This window comes from Periplaneta americana, chromosome 8 (genome assembly GCF_040183065.1).
Source record: "Periplaneta americana isolate PAMFEO1 chromosome 8, P.americana_PAMFEO1_priV1, whole genome shotgun sequence".
Taxonomy (NCBI): Eukaryota; Metazoa; Arthropoda; class Insecta; order Blattodea; family Blattidae; genus Periplaneta; species Periplaneta americana.
In genome coordinates this window covers 42,739,903-42,758,091 of record NC_091124.1, presented here as the reverse complement: position 1 = coordinate 42,758,091, position 18,189 = coordinate 42,739,903, and the positions used below count along the sequence as shown (strand labels likewise).

At 35.3% G+C, this 18,189-nt stretch overlaps 1 protein-coding gene across 3 annotated transcripts in view; it reads right to left on the bottom strand.

The window, feature by feature from the left end:
• LOC138704685 (venom protease-like) overlaps nucleotides 1-18,189 on the bottom strand; it is a 63,321-nt gene that overhangs the window by 31,056 nt on the left and 14,076 nt on the right. Inside the window, exons 2-3 of one of the 3 annotated variants that reach the window (XM_069832815.1) lie at nucleotides 11,487-11,583; nucleotides 2,361-2,594 (exon numbers count right to left, since the gene is read on the bottom strand). In XM_069832815.1, coding sequence (XP_069688916.1) covers nucleotides 2,361-2,594; nucleotides 11,487-11,532 — 280 coding nt within the window. In that variant the 5' untranslated portion in view covers nucleotides 11,533-11,583. The remainder of the gene's footprint in view (nucleotides 1-2,360; nucleotides 2,595-11,486; nucleotides 11,584-18,189) is intronic. The other 2 variants (XM_069832816.1, XM_069832817.1) reach the window with 2 other exon arrangements.

Here is an 18,189-nt window from a genome sequence, read left to right as displayed (position 1 = left end):
GTAGGGCGCGCGGATGGTTGGAGTACAATTTCGGGTGCACAGTCAACTTCGAGAAGGGGCTGTAATTATACGCGTTATCCGATTTCGGATTTAGATGCAATAAACAGCATGCGTTTGCTAAATACACTATTTTTCATGCAGAACTGCCAACCTCTATAACAGCGGGCCGCTACTGCATAAGATAATAGTACACATTCCCGGCCAGATGAAATATAAAGCAATTTACCAATAAAAGCTGTAACAATTCTTCTACAAATTAAAACAAATATTATTATTATTATTTTCCTGTCAAAGCAGGGAGTGCTGCAGCTCCGCAGCTCTTATGGACGAGCCGCCCCTAGTTCATGTCTTTTCAATGTAACCTAACCTTTTACGCTGTACATACTGTGGAGGACTAGTAACTGTGTCCGTGTGAGAGGGGTCTGCCGCAACCGCGGGGAAGAGGGTAGGTACTGAAGGTTCGGGATGGGGGTGGCCTTTCTATGACATTGACAGACAACTACCAGTTCTGAATATATATTGCGAGAGTGCAGTCAACTTGAGTTTACAGTATTCTTTACATTGTTCAATTCAGAACTTCCTTATACAGTAATTACAGTAAATCTGTGTAATTCAGTGTAGTGCGTATATCTAGTATAGGATTAGTGTAGTGTAGTGTAGTATAGTGATAAATTAGTATAGGATGTGTATAGCTATAGTATAGGAATAATAGTGCGAGATTATAGAGCAGTGATATTAGCAAGAACGATAGTCTTAAACACTTTCGTTTAGTATGGCTAATAGAAAGGCAAACACAACTATTCATAGTGAAGCAAGAGAAATAATAGCTAACATCATAGAGAAGTGCGATGAGGAAAGAGTGCAAAAACATTTGAGGATTCCCTTAAATAAATCAACTGAAAGAGCGGCCGAATACACTGGAGTAGGGTATAGTACAATAAAGAAGATTAGTAAGGAACATAAGATAAGAAAAGAAAACAGTCCGGATAGACTTCTGAAATCGCCAGGAAAGAAGAGACGAATAATATCTCGTAATATACTGCATGTAGACGACTTCGACAAGTGTGTTATAAGAAATACAATACAAGACTTTTATATTCAAGAAAAGAGAGTGCCGACAATACCTAAACTTTTTACGGTAATTAAAGAAAAAATCAATTTTCCTTGGGGCAGAAAATCACTAAACAGAGTCGTGAAAAGCATGGGGTTTAAATGGAGGAAATGCCAGTCAAAACGAAAAATCTTGGTAGAAAGACCGGATATTATTGATTGGAGGGCAAACTATCTGTGTAAAATGGAGAAGTATCGAGAAGAAGGACGTGAAATTGTGTACGTAGACGAGACGTGGGTCGATAGCAATCTAACTCACCGAAGATGTTGGCAAAGTGATGGCGTAATGGGAATTCAGGACAATATGAATTCGGGTAACAGACTGATAATACTACATGCCGGGGGCGCAAGTGGTTTTCTTGCCGGTGCAGAACTAATATACAAAGCTGGCTCTACAACAGGAGACTACCATGGGCAAATTAATAGCGGCAATTTTCAAAAGTGGGTAGTTAATCAACTTATGCCAAATCTTCAGCCAAATTCTGTTGTCGTTTTAGACAATGCACCATACCATTGTATTCAGGTTGATAAAGCGCCATCACCCTATGCCCTCAAAGGGGACATGATAGAGTGGCTGAGAAAGAAAGGAGTCGAGTGCAATGAGACAATGCGTAAGAACGACCTTTATAAACTGATTCTTCCACTGAAACCAAAGGAGAAGACGTATAGAATAGATAACATGTTGTCAGGTAGTGGACATGTTGTGATACGTCTTCCTCCATATATGTGTGATCTAAATGCCATCGAACTCGCATGGTCGAAAATCAAGAGAATTGTAAGGGACACGAATGTTACAGGAGATTTGTCTTTAACAAAGCTGCGCGAAACTACGAAGAACGCAATACAGGAGGTAACACGACAAGATTGGGCAGGCTTCTGCCACCACGTCGCCAATTTAGAAGCAGAATACTGGGAAAAGGACGGAGTAGTTCCAGATGTAATTGACCAAATATCAATCAACTTGAACACTGATAGTGATAGTGAAGCCGGGGGCAGCGATAGTGAAAATGGCAGTTCATCTTCTGAAGAATCCGAGTGAAACGCGACTCCGTCTGCAACCCACTGCAAGCCTAGGCGAAGACAAGGTAAGAGGAAATGTTTCTTGCACGTATAATAAATAGTACGTTTACCAATAAGCTCAACTCCCCCCTCCCTCTTCGCTTCCCTCAGAAAACCTTTTCCTCACCAACAAGACCGCGGACACAGTTACCAGTCCTGTACAGTAATTTATGTAATTAAACGTAACTCACGCTGATGTATAAGAGGCTGCAATGGCGCTTGCTGCTGAGGACAGCAGACGAACGGTTCACCGCCTTCCCAGCGGCAGTACTGCCTGCTCGCCCGCGGACGGAGATTGGTGCACTGCGCCACCGGCACGCACGGCCAGGCCTGCCCTCTGGTGCTGGGACACTCAACTAGGCGCACTGCCGCGAAATTTGGCATCGGGTGCCACGATCCGATTACCTGGCTGTCTGTGTCTTCAGCTGAAAGCAGACGGCACGGGTTAAAATAAAATGAATCAGTTTACATTTCTGCCGTCATTCAGAGTCGGTATCTTCATCATAACGGAGCCATGGTGCACTGAGAATAGGCACACGAGGAGCAAATTCCTCGCTCTCGGAAGATGAACGATTACAAGTTTAAGTTTTGGTGGCTGTTTGAATAACTTGTATAATTATTTACATTTATTCTGCTTCGTACTTCCTTTCTCTCTTCCATGTGTCATATCAATTTTCCTTTTATTTATTAAACTACTTCGTTCTCTTTCCATTCAATCCTCTATTATAATTTTTCTGACGTCAACTCTTCCTTCTTTACAATCTTAACTGTCCTGTCTTCATTCATTTCCTCCTAGATTCCTTTTCTGTTTCTTTAATTTTACTTAGGCCTACATAGTTTCTTTCTTCTTCTACCTTTCCTTAAAATTCTTGCTTCTTTCCTTCAACTTCTCTTTTTACATGAAACGTTTCTGCGCGTGTTATTCACGAAATCTGGTCACGCTTTCTGTTAATACGGTGACGTCATTAATTATAGTACACCTTGGATGAGTGAAATTATGTCTAAAAAAACGTATTGTCGAATACGGCCAGCCATGATAAAACAAAAAATGAAAACAAATGAATGAGACATTATAATGAATTCATTATTTATTCATACACAAAGGGGTGATTAATAAATCCAGGGACTATAAAGACAGGAATAGTTAATTTCTTCTTCTTCTTCTTTTTCTTCTTCTTCTTCTTTTTCTTCTTCTTCTTCTTCTTCTTCTTCTTCCTCCTCTCAGTTTAACCTCTCCCTTCTAGGTGCATTTACACGACCCACGCCACCCGGGCCTTACAGGGCCGCGACCTGTCGGGAGAGGTATTAAGCTATGGATCACATACCGTACATACTTTTTTGACCACACGAGGACATGGAGGGCCTCCCCGGACGAGGGATCAGCTCAGTGCCAGGGCCACCTCCGATACAACACAAACATTTAAGACATTACATAGCATTCACTCATACATATGAAAGGATTAGGGAAAGGATCGCCGTGCATGGCCGGACTTTCAAGAGGTACAATCCCGGCATTTGCCTGGAAATAACTGAGGAAACCATGGAAAGCCTCAGTTAGGATTGCCGGCCCCTGGGATCGAACCCCGGACCTCCCGAATGCGAGGCCAGCCCTCTACCACGCCGCTAGCCCGCTCGGTAATAGTTAATTTCACATAGTTTAATTCTAAAAATACTTCTGATTGAGGTTCTCTCTGATATGTACATCTATTATCGTGTGTCAGAGGAAGAACAATTGTTTGTATACATATGAAATCTGATTAGTGTAATATGTTAACTTGTCAGCGATGTATGCAATGGAGGGGGAACAGAACTGATCACCCTATTCCATTATCTCCTGGCCTAGCTGCCTTGTAAGTGATGCCTTATTGATATCATTTATGAGGTTCAGACCTGTCTTCTAAAGAACTTAAATACAGTATTAATTTTCAAATGAATCCAATTCTCTGTAATGACATATTATTATTCATAACAATTTCAAACAACTTATTGGCGTCATATTGATGTGTGAATCGTTTCGACTATCAGTTGCATTGTTGTCTGGAGACTAGGCCGCATGGAATGAAGAAGTGATTATGTAGTAGTTAACGAGAAGGCTCCGCCTTGTTAAATTTAGATTCGGAGAGTATGAAGACAGAAATGAAAAGAAATATCACACTTTTATTTCAAACATCGTTACAATCCCAACCATGCTCATAATAACAATCAAGAACAACATAAACGTTTCACGAAATTATAGGGATTCCATGAGTCGCCTGTCAATCTTTTTTTGGTTCATTCATTGAAACCTTTCTTCACTGGTTTTCTTTTTTTTTTATCGGATCTACAACACATGGTAACACTAGACACATGGGGCGCTACTTTCTGCAGATCAGCACTATGGCAGTATTTCTTTCAAGGTAACAAACGACCAGAACATATGAAAGAATTTTAATGCAGGAGAAAAGTAATTTATAAATTTTACTCGGGGACAGTTGCCTATCAAATAAGTTCCAATTTTTACTCCCCTTTTAAACGAAGCTGTGCTAACGACCGTTAATGTCCTTAAAATCCACGTAGATTTCAAAATTATACGGCAATGAATTAATCCAAGTGAACTCATTGAATTGGTGATCGATTTTTTAATCACAAACTAAAATAAAAATATCATCATTGTTACCTCGGCAATATCATATTCACATTTCCGAACGGCAGGCAACCAAGATCGCAGAAGCGAATGAAGGAATGCCTACTTTCAGGCGTTTCTTTAAAAAAACAAAAATTATTTGCTGTATATCTTTGTTCTCCACAAAGACTTTCCTTTACCGAGTTCACTCCTGTGAATACGTGTGAAATCACAATATTCGAAGGTTGGATCATCTTTAAACATCAGCGAGTTCTTTCTCGAGTTATCTATCTTACATTCAAGTGACAATTCAATTCAAGTCTATGTAATATACAATTTCAGATATATAAGTATCATTTTAACACTCCAATAGCAATAAACTGCAGTGATCATTTCCCATATTCATTGTCTATTATGTTTATAGAACAATAAAATATCTAGTTTAAAAAATCTTACGTAATACAAATAAAATGAACACAGCGGAAAACAGGAAAAAAAAAAAAAACAACACCTAGCGTAAGAAACGCAAGAAACACAATTAATAAAGGGTGTCTGAAACATCGTGAGTCAAAATAATATATTCGTAGATGGTAAAGAAGTCTAAATTGTATATTTATGCCTATTTCAGGCGCCACGAGATCTTGAAAGAGAAGTACGTTCGAGGAACGTTTCTGTAAGCAGATTTGATTTCCATGACCAACTGCCTATCGCGTTGACGTTTGGTGTCGCTAGCTTCCAAATAACAACACAATCGTGAAAAGTTTAATATAGCGTCGTTGTTCCTGCAATAACTCCTATGTGCAAAATATAAAATTTTTCAGTAGAAAGAAAAACACATTTATTCATTCTATGGCAGTTGTACATAGGAGATTGTGAATGCTTACATTTTCGAAAGAAAGACATATAATTTCATATAGGAGATTTTATTGTTTACTGTATCACTTTTTCAGTTATTTAATAGAGCAAAAATCTGAAAATCGATAAACATGTCACATAGGAGTTATTGCAGGAAGAACGACGATATACATGTACCTACTTCAACAGTGTCGCTATTGTATTTGCGTGGTCTAAAGCGTTATGTCTTGTACTAGCAATACAAAAATTAGCACTGGTTAGAGCCTCATGGGGAAGATATTTTTCTCATAAAATTTGAGTCAGTGTAAGGGACCGGTGCCCACCCAACATTGTGATGGATATGCAAAACTACAGTAAGTAGCGAAATCAGGTTTCGTACGCCAGCTGTAAAGGCTGAGGGGGGGAAGGGAGGATCATTTTGTCGATCACACGTTACCGCCGTATTGGTTGGATGACCTTTCATTTCTGCTGAGGATTATGGACATAGCAATCGGCTGAATGACCTTGGCCCTTCGTGGGTTGTCACACCACGGGTTTACTTAAAAGTGTACAATTTATATACGAAGTGAAATAACTTACTTTCGGAATTACAAGTACAAAATTCTGTAAGCAGTCCAAAAAACTGAAGTTCAAGTCATTATAGGATGATTCTGCGACTGTTACGAACTTCTAGGGATGATAGAGAATATCATTTGGACAACGTTTATATAGTAATCTGTGTCTGAAAACATTTCGCTTGGTAAAGACTGTGGTTAGAGAAAACATTTTGACAACACACATCACGTTCTGTAGTTACCAAAAATAACGTTTGTGCGAGATCGTGCGTATTTGCTTGGTTTCCGCACAAAACCAATCCGCGGAAAGTCTAAAATTCCACATTCAGTATTCCCAACCTAACACACATAACAATTTCCCTCTTCTTACCGCTTAAGTGACACATTCATTTTACTGCTTTAGGCTTTTATCATATTATTTTTAGAGACGTTCAATATAGTAATAATTATAAATTGGAAACTTACCACTGCAATTTCACCTAAATTGCACTGTTAATTATTGTTTTTAAATATTTGCAAAAATTAAGTAAACTCTACAACTCCACTAAAGTTATGCAAGTAACATTAAGGAAGCCGTGAAAAATCAACAAGATTTATCAACGAGTTAGATACTATAGAGAGGCTAAAAACCTCTGATAAACGCTCCCTGCGGAGGCCAACAGTACTATGGATCGTTCCCTAAAAAACATGGCGTCTTTAGTACCGCCAGCCTCCGCAAGGAGTGCTTATCAAAGGTACACTGTAACGAGTTGGTACATGTATTATATTTTTCAGATACATCAATATTTAATTTAAACATTTCGCTATAGGTTTTGTAAAAAGCTGATTTATAAATGAAAAAGTAATAATTAAGACTTTAAAATTTCCAAAAATGTCTCATTCCCTCGGATTTAAATGAAATGTACCGTAAATCATAATATTCGTTGCTGGATAATTAAACCCTCTCAATACAGGTACCATTGCCGCAGAGAATTATAAGATAAGACGGACTGAGCATAAGCGAAATATCTGTATTAATAAGTTTGTACCATCAAGAGTTTAGTATTTATTGTGTTTATAGGGCCTACTCCAATTTTCTTTTTATTAATGCGTTAGGGCTCTTTTTGTTACCAAAGAGGAAAGTTAGCATTTGCATCACACACAATTTGTCATTATTGTTCAAAATAATGTAAGAACAGTTTTATTCTGCAAAAGCCTCTGCTTAGTTGCGAGACACGTGTGAGATCAATGCTTGTTTCAAATTATATTAGATTACACGATGTCTCCATCACGCGAAAAGAAGTGTACCTAGCTGTGGCTCCTGTTGTTTCTGATAACAATGTTAATCGTAAATATCTTATCGTTTCAATAAATGTGGTGAGTTATGATCATGAGTAACTTTCTTTTAGTGTCATTCTTTAATTATTATGTTGCATGCTAAGAGATTATTTGTAGTTTTAATAATTTCAGTTTTCAAAAGTTCTCTGTGTTAATTCCAATTTCAAATGAATTTTTCTCAATAACTTAATTACTGGATATTTTTTTTAATTTTCGCCACAACCTTTTCTATATTTTACTCCTATTAGTTACATACGTCGTCTCTCTTGAAATCACCTGATGAGCACTGAATTACATGATTTCATATTAGGTTAGACTAGCTGTAAGGTAATTAAATTTGTGACGAAGTCAAAAAATTATTTATTTTTCTTCTGCCGATTAAATTCATCCGTCTTTAGGTGCTTTGCTTTGGTTGCATCGAGTATAGCTTGTCATTTAATATCTGGGCTATATTTAGTGAAACTAATAAAACATAGGCCTACAGCTGTTATAAAACGTAAAGTTTTGTGTGTATTTTACTTTTTACTTATTAACATAGTCTTAATATGTAACTCAATTCACAATAATACTAACTTCATCACAGTAATTTCCTACAACATCCGAGCCACGCCCCTTTGTTTTGACTAACCGAAACATGGCGGACCAATGTTCAATTGTCTTCAACTTTCTGAGATCTTTGTCCTCTCTAAAGTATCTAACTCGTTGAGATTTATAGACTGGGGGAAAAAAATACAGACGTATATCACGGCCTACTGGAGTATAATAAACACAGAAAACATTTTAAAGCAACAATGTTGAAGATAGATATTTTTTTTTTGCAAATTTGCCGTCATTGAACAGAAACCAAGATGGAGATTTCATTGCAACTAATTAGAAATTCCTCTTTCAGGTATGTAATAAACGATCTTCGCACAAAATAATGTACGATACACGAGCGGTATGTTTTCTTTCAATTCTCGGAAATTAAAAAAGCTCAAATACGTTTCGCTTTTTCAAACTTTTCCTCGAACATGAAAACTTCACCATAACCGCTCTTGTAACGCATATTGCTATTCCGGACACGGGCTAAAATATGAAACTTATTCATAATGATCCTCTCCATCATTCCTAAAAGTTTGTAATAAAGCTACAGAATCACCCGGCATATTACATTTTAAACTGTAAACTCTCAGAAATTATTTTTTTTTCGTCAGGTAAGGTTACGAATCTAACGCTGGCTAATTCAAAGGGAGAATAAAAAACAGCAATGCAAGTTAAAAAAAAGACTTTGTACTACAAGTTTATGAAGGTCTGTCAATGCCAAAGCTATTACAAGCAGTGAGATATGGGTGACGAATGAAAGAGACAAAAGACGGCCACAAACAAACGAAATTAAATTTTTTAAGAACAAGATCAGGGCACCTAGAAATAGAAGTAAAACAAATGAAGGCATACCTAATGAACTAAAAATACATATAGTATTTGATCTAAACAACAAAATAAATTAATAGCCTACAGATTTAAGTGGATATTCAGAAAGCCGTATGAAATAATAACTATCGACCAAAACGAAGAAGAAACGGAGGTATAAGAAAACGATAAATAGAAGCAAAATATAGGTAAGAATCCTTCCTAAATAGTAGTGGTTTATAATAGAATTAACTGCTTTTTGTGTCTATTTGGCAATAGTCCAACAAAACACAATACAAACAGCAATGTTCACAGCACATAAAGAAAGCTCAATTGTTACGAAACGCATAAAACGTGAGGGATTATGTGCCAACGTTTTACAGTTATTCTTTGCAAAACTGGTGTTCATTAGAAATCTCAGTACAATGAAGAGTGATTTTCCAAACGGTGCTAAGTCATTTATAAACGATTTTTTATTGTTACAATAGTTATTAGAGGAGAAAAATTCACTCCGGTGCCGGGGATCGAACCCGGATCCTTGGTTCTACATACCAAGAGCTCTAACCACTGAGCTACACCGAAGTTCAATCCACAGCATCGGATCAAACTGTTCAATTCTAATAACTATTGTTAACATAACAAATAAATTCTGTAGGACCAAAAATTAATCTTTAGGTAGATTTTTTTAATTTATAGGTTAACGTTATTATTTCCCATACATGTGTACAGGAATACACTTGAAACTTTCCAAACGGTGTTATGTTCAGTGTTATTCCCATTACAATCTCACAGTTTTTTTTCCGAAGTCTGCTAAGTCAGAAGTATCAACGTTCCGAACTGTGCCAAGTTCAATGTACTTCTTTCAGCATAATAATTTAACAACATTGACAGAAAATAAAACCACATGAACGCAAGCTTTTCGAATTATTGAATTAAGAAGAGAAATTATAAATTTAACAACAATGACTTTATTATGACAACAATGACAGAAAATAAAACCAAATGAAAGAAATCTTTTAGAATTATTGAGTTAAAGAGAGAAATTATAAATTTAACAATAATGACTTTATTATGACAACAATGACAGAAAATAACATCAAATGAACGCATTGTTTTAGATTTATCGAATAAAGAAGAGAAATTATAAATTTAACAACAATGACTTTATTATGATAACAATGACAGAAAATAAAACCAAATGAATGGAATCTTTTCGAATTATTGAATTAAGAAGAGAAATTATAAAATTTACAACAACGACTTTATTATGACAACAATGACAGAAAATAGCATCAAATGAACGCATTCTTTTAGAATTATTGAATTAAGAAGAGAAATAAAATTTACAACAATGAAATTTATTATGAAAACAATGACAGAAAATAACATCAAATGAACGCATTCTTTTGGATTTATCGAATAAAGAAGAGAAATTATAAATTTAACAACAATGACTTTATTATGATAACAATGACGAAAAATGAAACCAAATGAATGGAATCTTTTCGAATTATTGAATTAAGAAGAGAAATTATAAAATTTATAACAATGAATTTATTATGACAACAATGACAGAAAATAACATCATATGAACGCATTCTTTTAGATTTATCGAATAAAGAAGAGAAATTATAAATTTAACAACAATGACTTTATTATGATAACAATGACAGAAAATAAAACCAAATGAATGGAATCTTTTCGAATTATTGAATTAAGAAGAGAAATTATAAAATTTACAACAATGACTTTATTATGACAACAATGACAGAAAATAACATCAAATGAACGCATTCTTTTAGAATTATTGAATTAAGAAGAGAAATTATAAATTTAACAATTATGACTTTATTATGACAACAATGACACAAAATAAAATCAAATGAATGCAATCTTTTAGAATTATTGAATTAAGAAGAGAAATTACAAAATTTACAACAATGACTTTATTATGACAACAATGGCAGAAAATAAAACCAAGTGAACACATTCTTTTAGAATTATTGAATTAAGAAGAGAAATGATAAATTTAACAATAATGACAACAATGACAGAAAATAACACCAAATGATCGAAATCTTGTTGAATTACTGAATTAAGAAGAGAAATGATGAATTTAACAACAGTTACTTTATTATGACAACAGTGACAGAAAATAAAACCAAATGAACGCAACATTTTTAAATTAATGAGTTCAATAAAAACACTAACTTCAGTTCATTGCACATGATACGTACTTCACACTTTTCATAAAACCTCACTATTCATTCTTGGAGATTCTGTACTTATGTTTGTGAAAATGTAACTCTTGGAAGAATATGAGAACATAATCAATTAATTTTTGGTTATACAGATTTAATTTGATGTGTCCAGTAACATTCCTGCAACTGTCCGGGATATAATAAATAATAATAATAATAATAATAATAATAATAATAATAATAATATTAATAATGATAATAATGATAATAATACTAATGATAATAATAATAATAATAATAATATTAATAATGATAATAATGATAATAATACTAATGATAATAATAATAATAATAATAATAATAATGATAATAATAATAATAATAACAGTGTGAACGTACCAGCAGTACACAGGGAGAGCAATACGATGAACCAAAGACGACACATGGCTATGCACTGCAGCTTCCAGCTGCCGCCTAGCTGGTCTTACCACTTCAACTACAAGTAGAGAGAGACAGAGCGACCATTAAATAGACCCAAAAAGAAAAGAGTCGAGAAAGTGATTCTAATAATTGCACACGTTATGCAACGTCAGCTAGTGGTCTGGCCGTTTGCGGTTTTGACTGCTACATTTCATTTCATAAAACATTCAAGTAATTACGAAAAATCCCTCCTACGGTATTGCCATGGTAACGCCTGAATGTTTTACACAGCTGGCATGTAAAATTGACACACAGAGATATATTATAGCAAGCGTAAGAACCTGCCATGTGAAATTCTGGCTGTTCGTATAAAAAGTGTAAATGCGAAAAAAAAATTGAAGGTAAATACAGGGTGCTCAGTTCAACTTCGCGGTCTCTTGTACGTTACGTGTTAATTAACTTCTTAGGATAGGCTATTTTCAATCGGTTATATCTACTAGATGAGTGGAAAGTATGGAACATAATTTTGTTACTTATTTACTTACTGGCCTTTAAGGAACCCGGAGGTTCATTGCCGCCCTCACAAAAGCCCGCCATAGGTCCCTATCCTGCGCAAGATCAATCCAATCTCTATCATCATATCCCATCTCCCTCAAATCAATTTTAATATTATCTTCCCATCTACGTCTCGGAATCCCCAAAGGTATTTTTCCCTCCGGCCTCCCAACTAACACTCTATATGCATTTCTGGATTCGCCCATACGTGCTACATGTCCTGCCCATCTCAAACGTCTGGATTTAATGTTCCTAATTATGTCAGATGAAGAATGCAATGCATGCAGTTCTGTGTTGTGTAACTTTCTCCATTCTCCTATAACTTCATCCCTTTTAGCCCCAAATATGTTCCTAAGCACCTTATTCTCAAACACACTTAACCTATGTTCCTCTCTCAAAGTGAGAGTCCAAGTTTCAGAACCATAAAGAACAACCTGTAATATAACTGTTTTATAAATTCTAACTTTCAGATTTTTTGACAGCAGACTGGAAGATAAAATACATGATTTTGTAGCTTTCTAAATTTTACTTCTGTGATGAAACTTTACATATAAAAATTACAGGGGCTGAGAAAAAAGGAATATTCTGACCATTCAGTCTACTTACGTACTCACAAATGGCTTTTAGAGAACCTGGAGGTTCATTGCCGCCTTCACATAAGCCCGCCATCGCTCCCTATCCTATGACATTCTTTTCATTTTTCTGAATTTCAAAGTATGTCATGCTAGTGTTTAATCAGCATAAATGTTATTTATGTAATAGCAATATTTTAATTAAATTTCAAAACTCACGATTAACTCGAAAACCTTAAGCAATGGAAACATTTTGAAAGGAAAGTTGAAATCAGCGAGATAATTTCTATGAGAACCCTCAGTTCTAATAGACAAAAGTTTAGTCTCTCTGCATACCGAAGTCCGTTAGGCGAAATTGCTGCTTTGTTTAACTCGCCGAAACTCGGAAACCATTTTTAAAAGTAATTTCAATTCTTCCTAAACATTTCTCTAGCTCTGACTCCCCATGTAAAGCAAAAAATAAAAAAGTTTGTCGCTTATCAACTTTTCAGGATATCAATGCTTATTTTGAACGGATCACTTCGAAGTTAGTATTTTTGTCTCACTTCCCAAAAAAGATATTGATTTCGAATTTCTTTTCTATGCTTTCCTTAGACATTTATCTATGAATCCTAAAAATTACGGCGCGATTGATTGACTATCATGAGAGCTACGATGTGATAATATTTAAGGGTGCGGTGAAGATCGCTCTCGTCTGATTGCTTATAACGGCAAGAAAGAACAAAAATGACGGACGTTTAGGCCGTAATAGTCTTCGACGGTTTAGCCGTAGCAATCGGTTGAAAATCTGTAGAAGTAGGAAAAGTATTACATGTTTTTACGTTATTGTTTAAACAATCTACAATTTTATTTTGGAATTAAATAAACAGAATTATTTTGGGTAGATTAGCCTTTATTATTTTATTTACATATAACATGTTACTAAATACATCTTCGGTATTAAGTTATTACCATCCAAAGACGAAGTTTCGTCGGTGTTAACACCTTAGTAAACGAAGAACATAGTTTCTGAAAACACGTTCAAAATATTCCTTTTTCACTTCCTACAACTTTTGTGTACAGAGTTCTTCATGCAATTAAAATAAGAAATTATAAGCAGTGTTCCATACTTTTTTACTCATCCTGTATAGAGAATCTATCAGTTGTAGCTACATTTTTTCCCCTAATTTTCTTTGGTTTTACAAGAAATAGTTTTATTTAGCTAGCTAGTAGGCAAAGTGAGTACGAATTAAAATTATAAAACAAAAATGTTTCTAGCCACTACCGTAAGAGCCAGGCTCGTGTACGGTGTGGTCTTAGTCAATAATATAACATAAAATTTACAAGGACAGTTTACTAAATACAGTAAGTAACTTAATTCAAACCAATAAATAACACACAAGAGCAAAAAAGAAAGAGAAAAAGAGAGAAAAAACACATTTAATATAAATTGACAATCAGACAGAAGCCAGTGATGTTTAATAAAAACATGAATATAGTCTACAGAAATAAAAAGTAAAAAAGCACATAAATTTGTTAATATATATATATATATATATATCATTAATAATTTTGTAGATTTCTTTTTTAAAAGGTTCAATTTTAAAATGTTTCAAATTTGGAAAATGGTTTGTAATTTTATTATAAAGTCTTGGGCCGAAATAGCACCATGTTTATAGCACATTTATTCATCATCGATGAAATTCGTCACAGTGACATGATATTTTGGCAGTTAAGTCCGAGAATTCGTCATAGTACTACTTGTCATTCGCCTTATTGACGAGTGAACAATCTGCAAGGTTAAAAATCTTTAACTGACTAAGACAGAACGCTTATGCTGGAGTATCTGTGATCGAAAGACGTGTGTGTAATCTAAACTGACGGGCGTTCCATGGTACAAACGTTCATAAAACATCAGATCGCAAAATACGTGACATGGAAAAATATTAGAGTAACAGGAAAACTAAACAGGGCGTTGTTTTATGTACATTTTTAAACAAATATCAAAATACATGCACGTAAAGTCCTTACACCTTTGTACCTATGCACATAAGAATTTGTAAACATGAAGGCACATACAAAATTAAGCCGTAATGAGTTCCTGAATAATCTAAGAAGAAATAAAACCAGCGTACAATTTTATTTTTAAAAGAGGTGATGGGTGAAATTTCTATTTTCTACATTTTTCAAGCTACGTCCTTGAGTTTTTGTAAACATAATCACGTTGTGATAGACAATGTTGCGGTGAACTTTCATTTTTGTGAGTCAATTAGTTTCTAAGGGCCCTATTCATAGACATTCTTAGCGCGGGCTTTCGGTGGATGATCAGCGAACTAACGTTTTTCGTATTCATAAACCAGTGTTTGCGATATAATATGATATGAATCTAGTTTAGCACGCTCGTAGCGCGGGCTAGCGAAATGTCTATGAATAGCACCCTAAGTTATTAACAAAAATATTCTGAAAAAAAAAAATTGCACATTTCGAAATGAAAAGTGTCGTTCAATTTTTCAGTAAAAATTTTGATTTTTTTTTGTCGCAAAACCAGTGGCATATTTAGAAAACCTTCACTCATCAGTTTCTCCATATCTTTACTACAAAAGGGGTAAACATTTTTATAACCACTGTATCCCTAAAAATACACAATTTTCCATTACCACTATAAATATTTCATTTTTTTATTTTAAAAAGTATTCATTTAATCACAAAATCCATGAGCTGCTTTGTTAATCACAGTGTGTAGAACAAGCAGTAAAAATGTCATGTTTCTAGCATCAAAATTGTAAGAGCCTTTACACTTCGAACCCGACGAAATGTGCCGACAAAAAGTGTGAGAAAACGGCTTGTAAAGTTTGCATGGAATTGACGTTCAAGGGTGCAGCCATTTATATATTGCGTACTGTTTATGCTTTTCAGCATCGCAGAACATTGAAACCTGCTAAACATAAAAATAAGAGATCACTGATTCATTTTTTACAAGAAAACAAAAATGCGATTTTTTACTTAAAATTACTCAAATTTCACCCGTCAGCACACCTTAAATTTAACACAAAACATTTCAAGGTCAAGTTACAGTAGCGTGCAAATTAATCCGAACAAGACATATTTTTACATTTTCTGTCATTGTTGGCCTCACAGCTGCTCATACCGCTTTAATTGACATCTGTAGTACGTGTAATTCCATTGTTGAAGGTCTGTCATTATTTTTTTTATAATATGTGACATTTTGCTTGTCAGTTGTGTTGAAGACTTAATACTGCAATCCTGTGTACATTCTGTCGTCTTCACAAATGGATACAACTCCACGAAAACGGTCTAAAATTATAACATTAGCAGAGCATTCTTCTATGACACAGAGGCAAATTGCTGCAGAATGTCACATCGGTTTGGCTACTGTTAATTCGATCATAAAACGATACAGGGAGACTGGATCCATCACACCCCAGACAAAAGGAAACTGTGGCCGGAAAAGGAAGACTTCACCTGCAGATGATCGTTTAATTGTCAGGAAAAGTAAATTAAATCCTAGACTAACTGCTGTCGACTTAACCCGCGAGTTAATGGCTACCACTGGGGCGAATATTCACGTCACAACAGTGCGGCGTAGGCTTTTGGAAACTGAACAAAGGGCTCGTAAGTCTATTAAGAACCAACTGCTAACCCCTGTTATGTGCAAAAAAACGCTTAATGTGGGCAAAATTACATCAACACTGGACAGTGAATGACTGGAAGAATGTACTTTTTTCCGATGAGTCTCATTTCGAGGTCCACGGCCACCGTGTTTCTTACGTACGGAAAGGATCCGAAAAAGTAACAGCAGCTCATCTCCAACAAGCACCCAAATACCTTCCTAAAGTAATGTTTTGGTGTTGTTTTACACATGAAGGGCCTGGAGCATTAATACCTATCAAGGGAATGATGAATTCTGACAAATATATTCACTTATTGGAAACCAGAATCGTACCCCAGCTGCAAAAATCATTTCCGGATGGCAGAGGTGTGTCCCAACAAGACCTGGCACCATGCCATACGTCTCGAAAAACTACAGAATTCTTCAACAAGAAGAATATTCAGGTACTCCCCTGGCCAGGCAACTCACCCGACATCAACCCCATTGAGAACTTGTGGTCAATTTACAAAAGAAGATGATTTCTGCCCTCATTGGTGTATGGTTTCGCGATGAAGAAATGAAGAATATTTGTGGGAAATTAGTGGAATCCATGCCAAATCGTCTCAGAGCTGTTATTAGGAACAAGGGAGGCCACATAGATTACTGAGGCATGTCTTAGATCCTTTTTTTTTTTATCCCGTTTGAGTGTTTTTGCATAAGTAATTACGTTGTTCGGATTAATTTGCACGCTACTGTATAAGCAAGGGGAATTGCTCATCGGTTCACTCAGGGATTTCCAACCGGTGTGTCGCGCAGCTCCATGGGGTGTGTCGCGAAATTTTGGAATTGAAAAATAAATTTTATTGCATTCAGAAAATCTCTTTACAACACATTTCTTATTTGCAACGAAGTCTCTGATATAGTACATTTTATTTTGAGACAGACTTTACTAATGAAACGTGAACACCTGCAACAATGCTCAGTTCAGTTTTTTTAACTGTAAGGCGACGTATAGAGAAACTCTGTGCAACCCACCAAGCGCAGACTTCACATTAGGCGAGTTTTCAAAAACGACAATAAAAATCTTTTATCAGACATCTAGCGTAGATACGTTGGGAGTTTTGACACATATCTTTGTTTTTTTTTTTCTAATGCCACTCAAGTTGCTGCTTGTTCTTTTACAATTTTCGATTGCGTGTTAACATAGACTTATCCACAACACTGGATATCCGACACTACATAGAAGTTGTTATCAGTGCTCTTTTTCCGGCGGAACTCGCTGGAACGGCATCTTTTTGTTGCATTTTTCATCATGGAACCGATATATGTGTAAATAACTATGTTTTTAATATAATTCTTCTTTGAATTCCGCTTAGATCTTAGAAATCTTAGTTGGACGAAAAGGAGGTTAGAAACGACAAAATTCCTGTGCAGTGAACAGTAATCTCTTTTGATCCTAAAATTAGAGCAGAAGTTTAATAATTTTCACACAGTTCAGGACTAATTTTGGAAATTTTGACATCCCATCTCCCCGTCCGCTATAAAATATGTTACACAGGGTTCGACCACCTTTTTCTCCAGAAGAGAAATAGTGGTTTTATTATTATTATTATTATTATTATTATTATTATTATTATTATTATTATTATTATTATTATTTATTAATAAAATTATATAAGTGTGTCGCGATATTGTGGGCGTTCAGTAAAGTGTGTCGTCAGTCAAGAAAGATTGGGAACCACTGTGTTAACTTACAAAGTGTATAGAATCACCCTGTAGATTCTGGGTCTACCATTAAATTGGTCGTGTCATTTAGAGCGTGAAAAACGGTTGTGTAGCAAGAATGCGTACAGACGTAATGTGTAAGAGGCAAATTCCTAAACTAAGTTAAAAAATCATGTGTAGGCATATAGAATTCTCAGTTATTGGACGTTATAAGAAATGGAAAAGACCAAAATCAAATCTT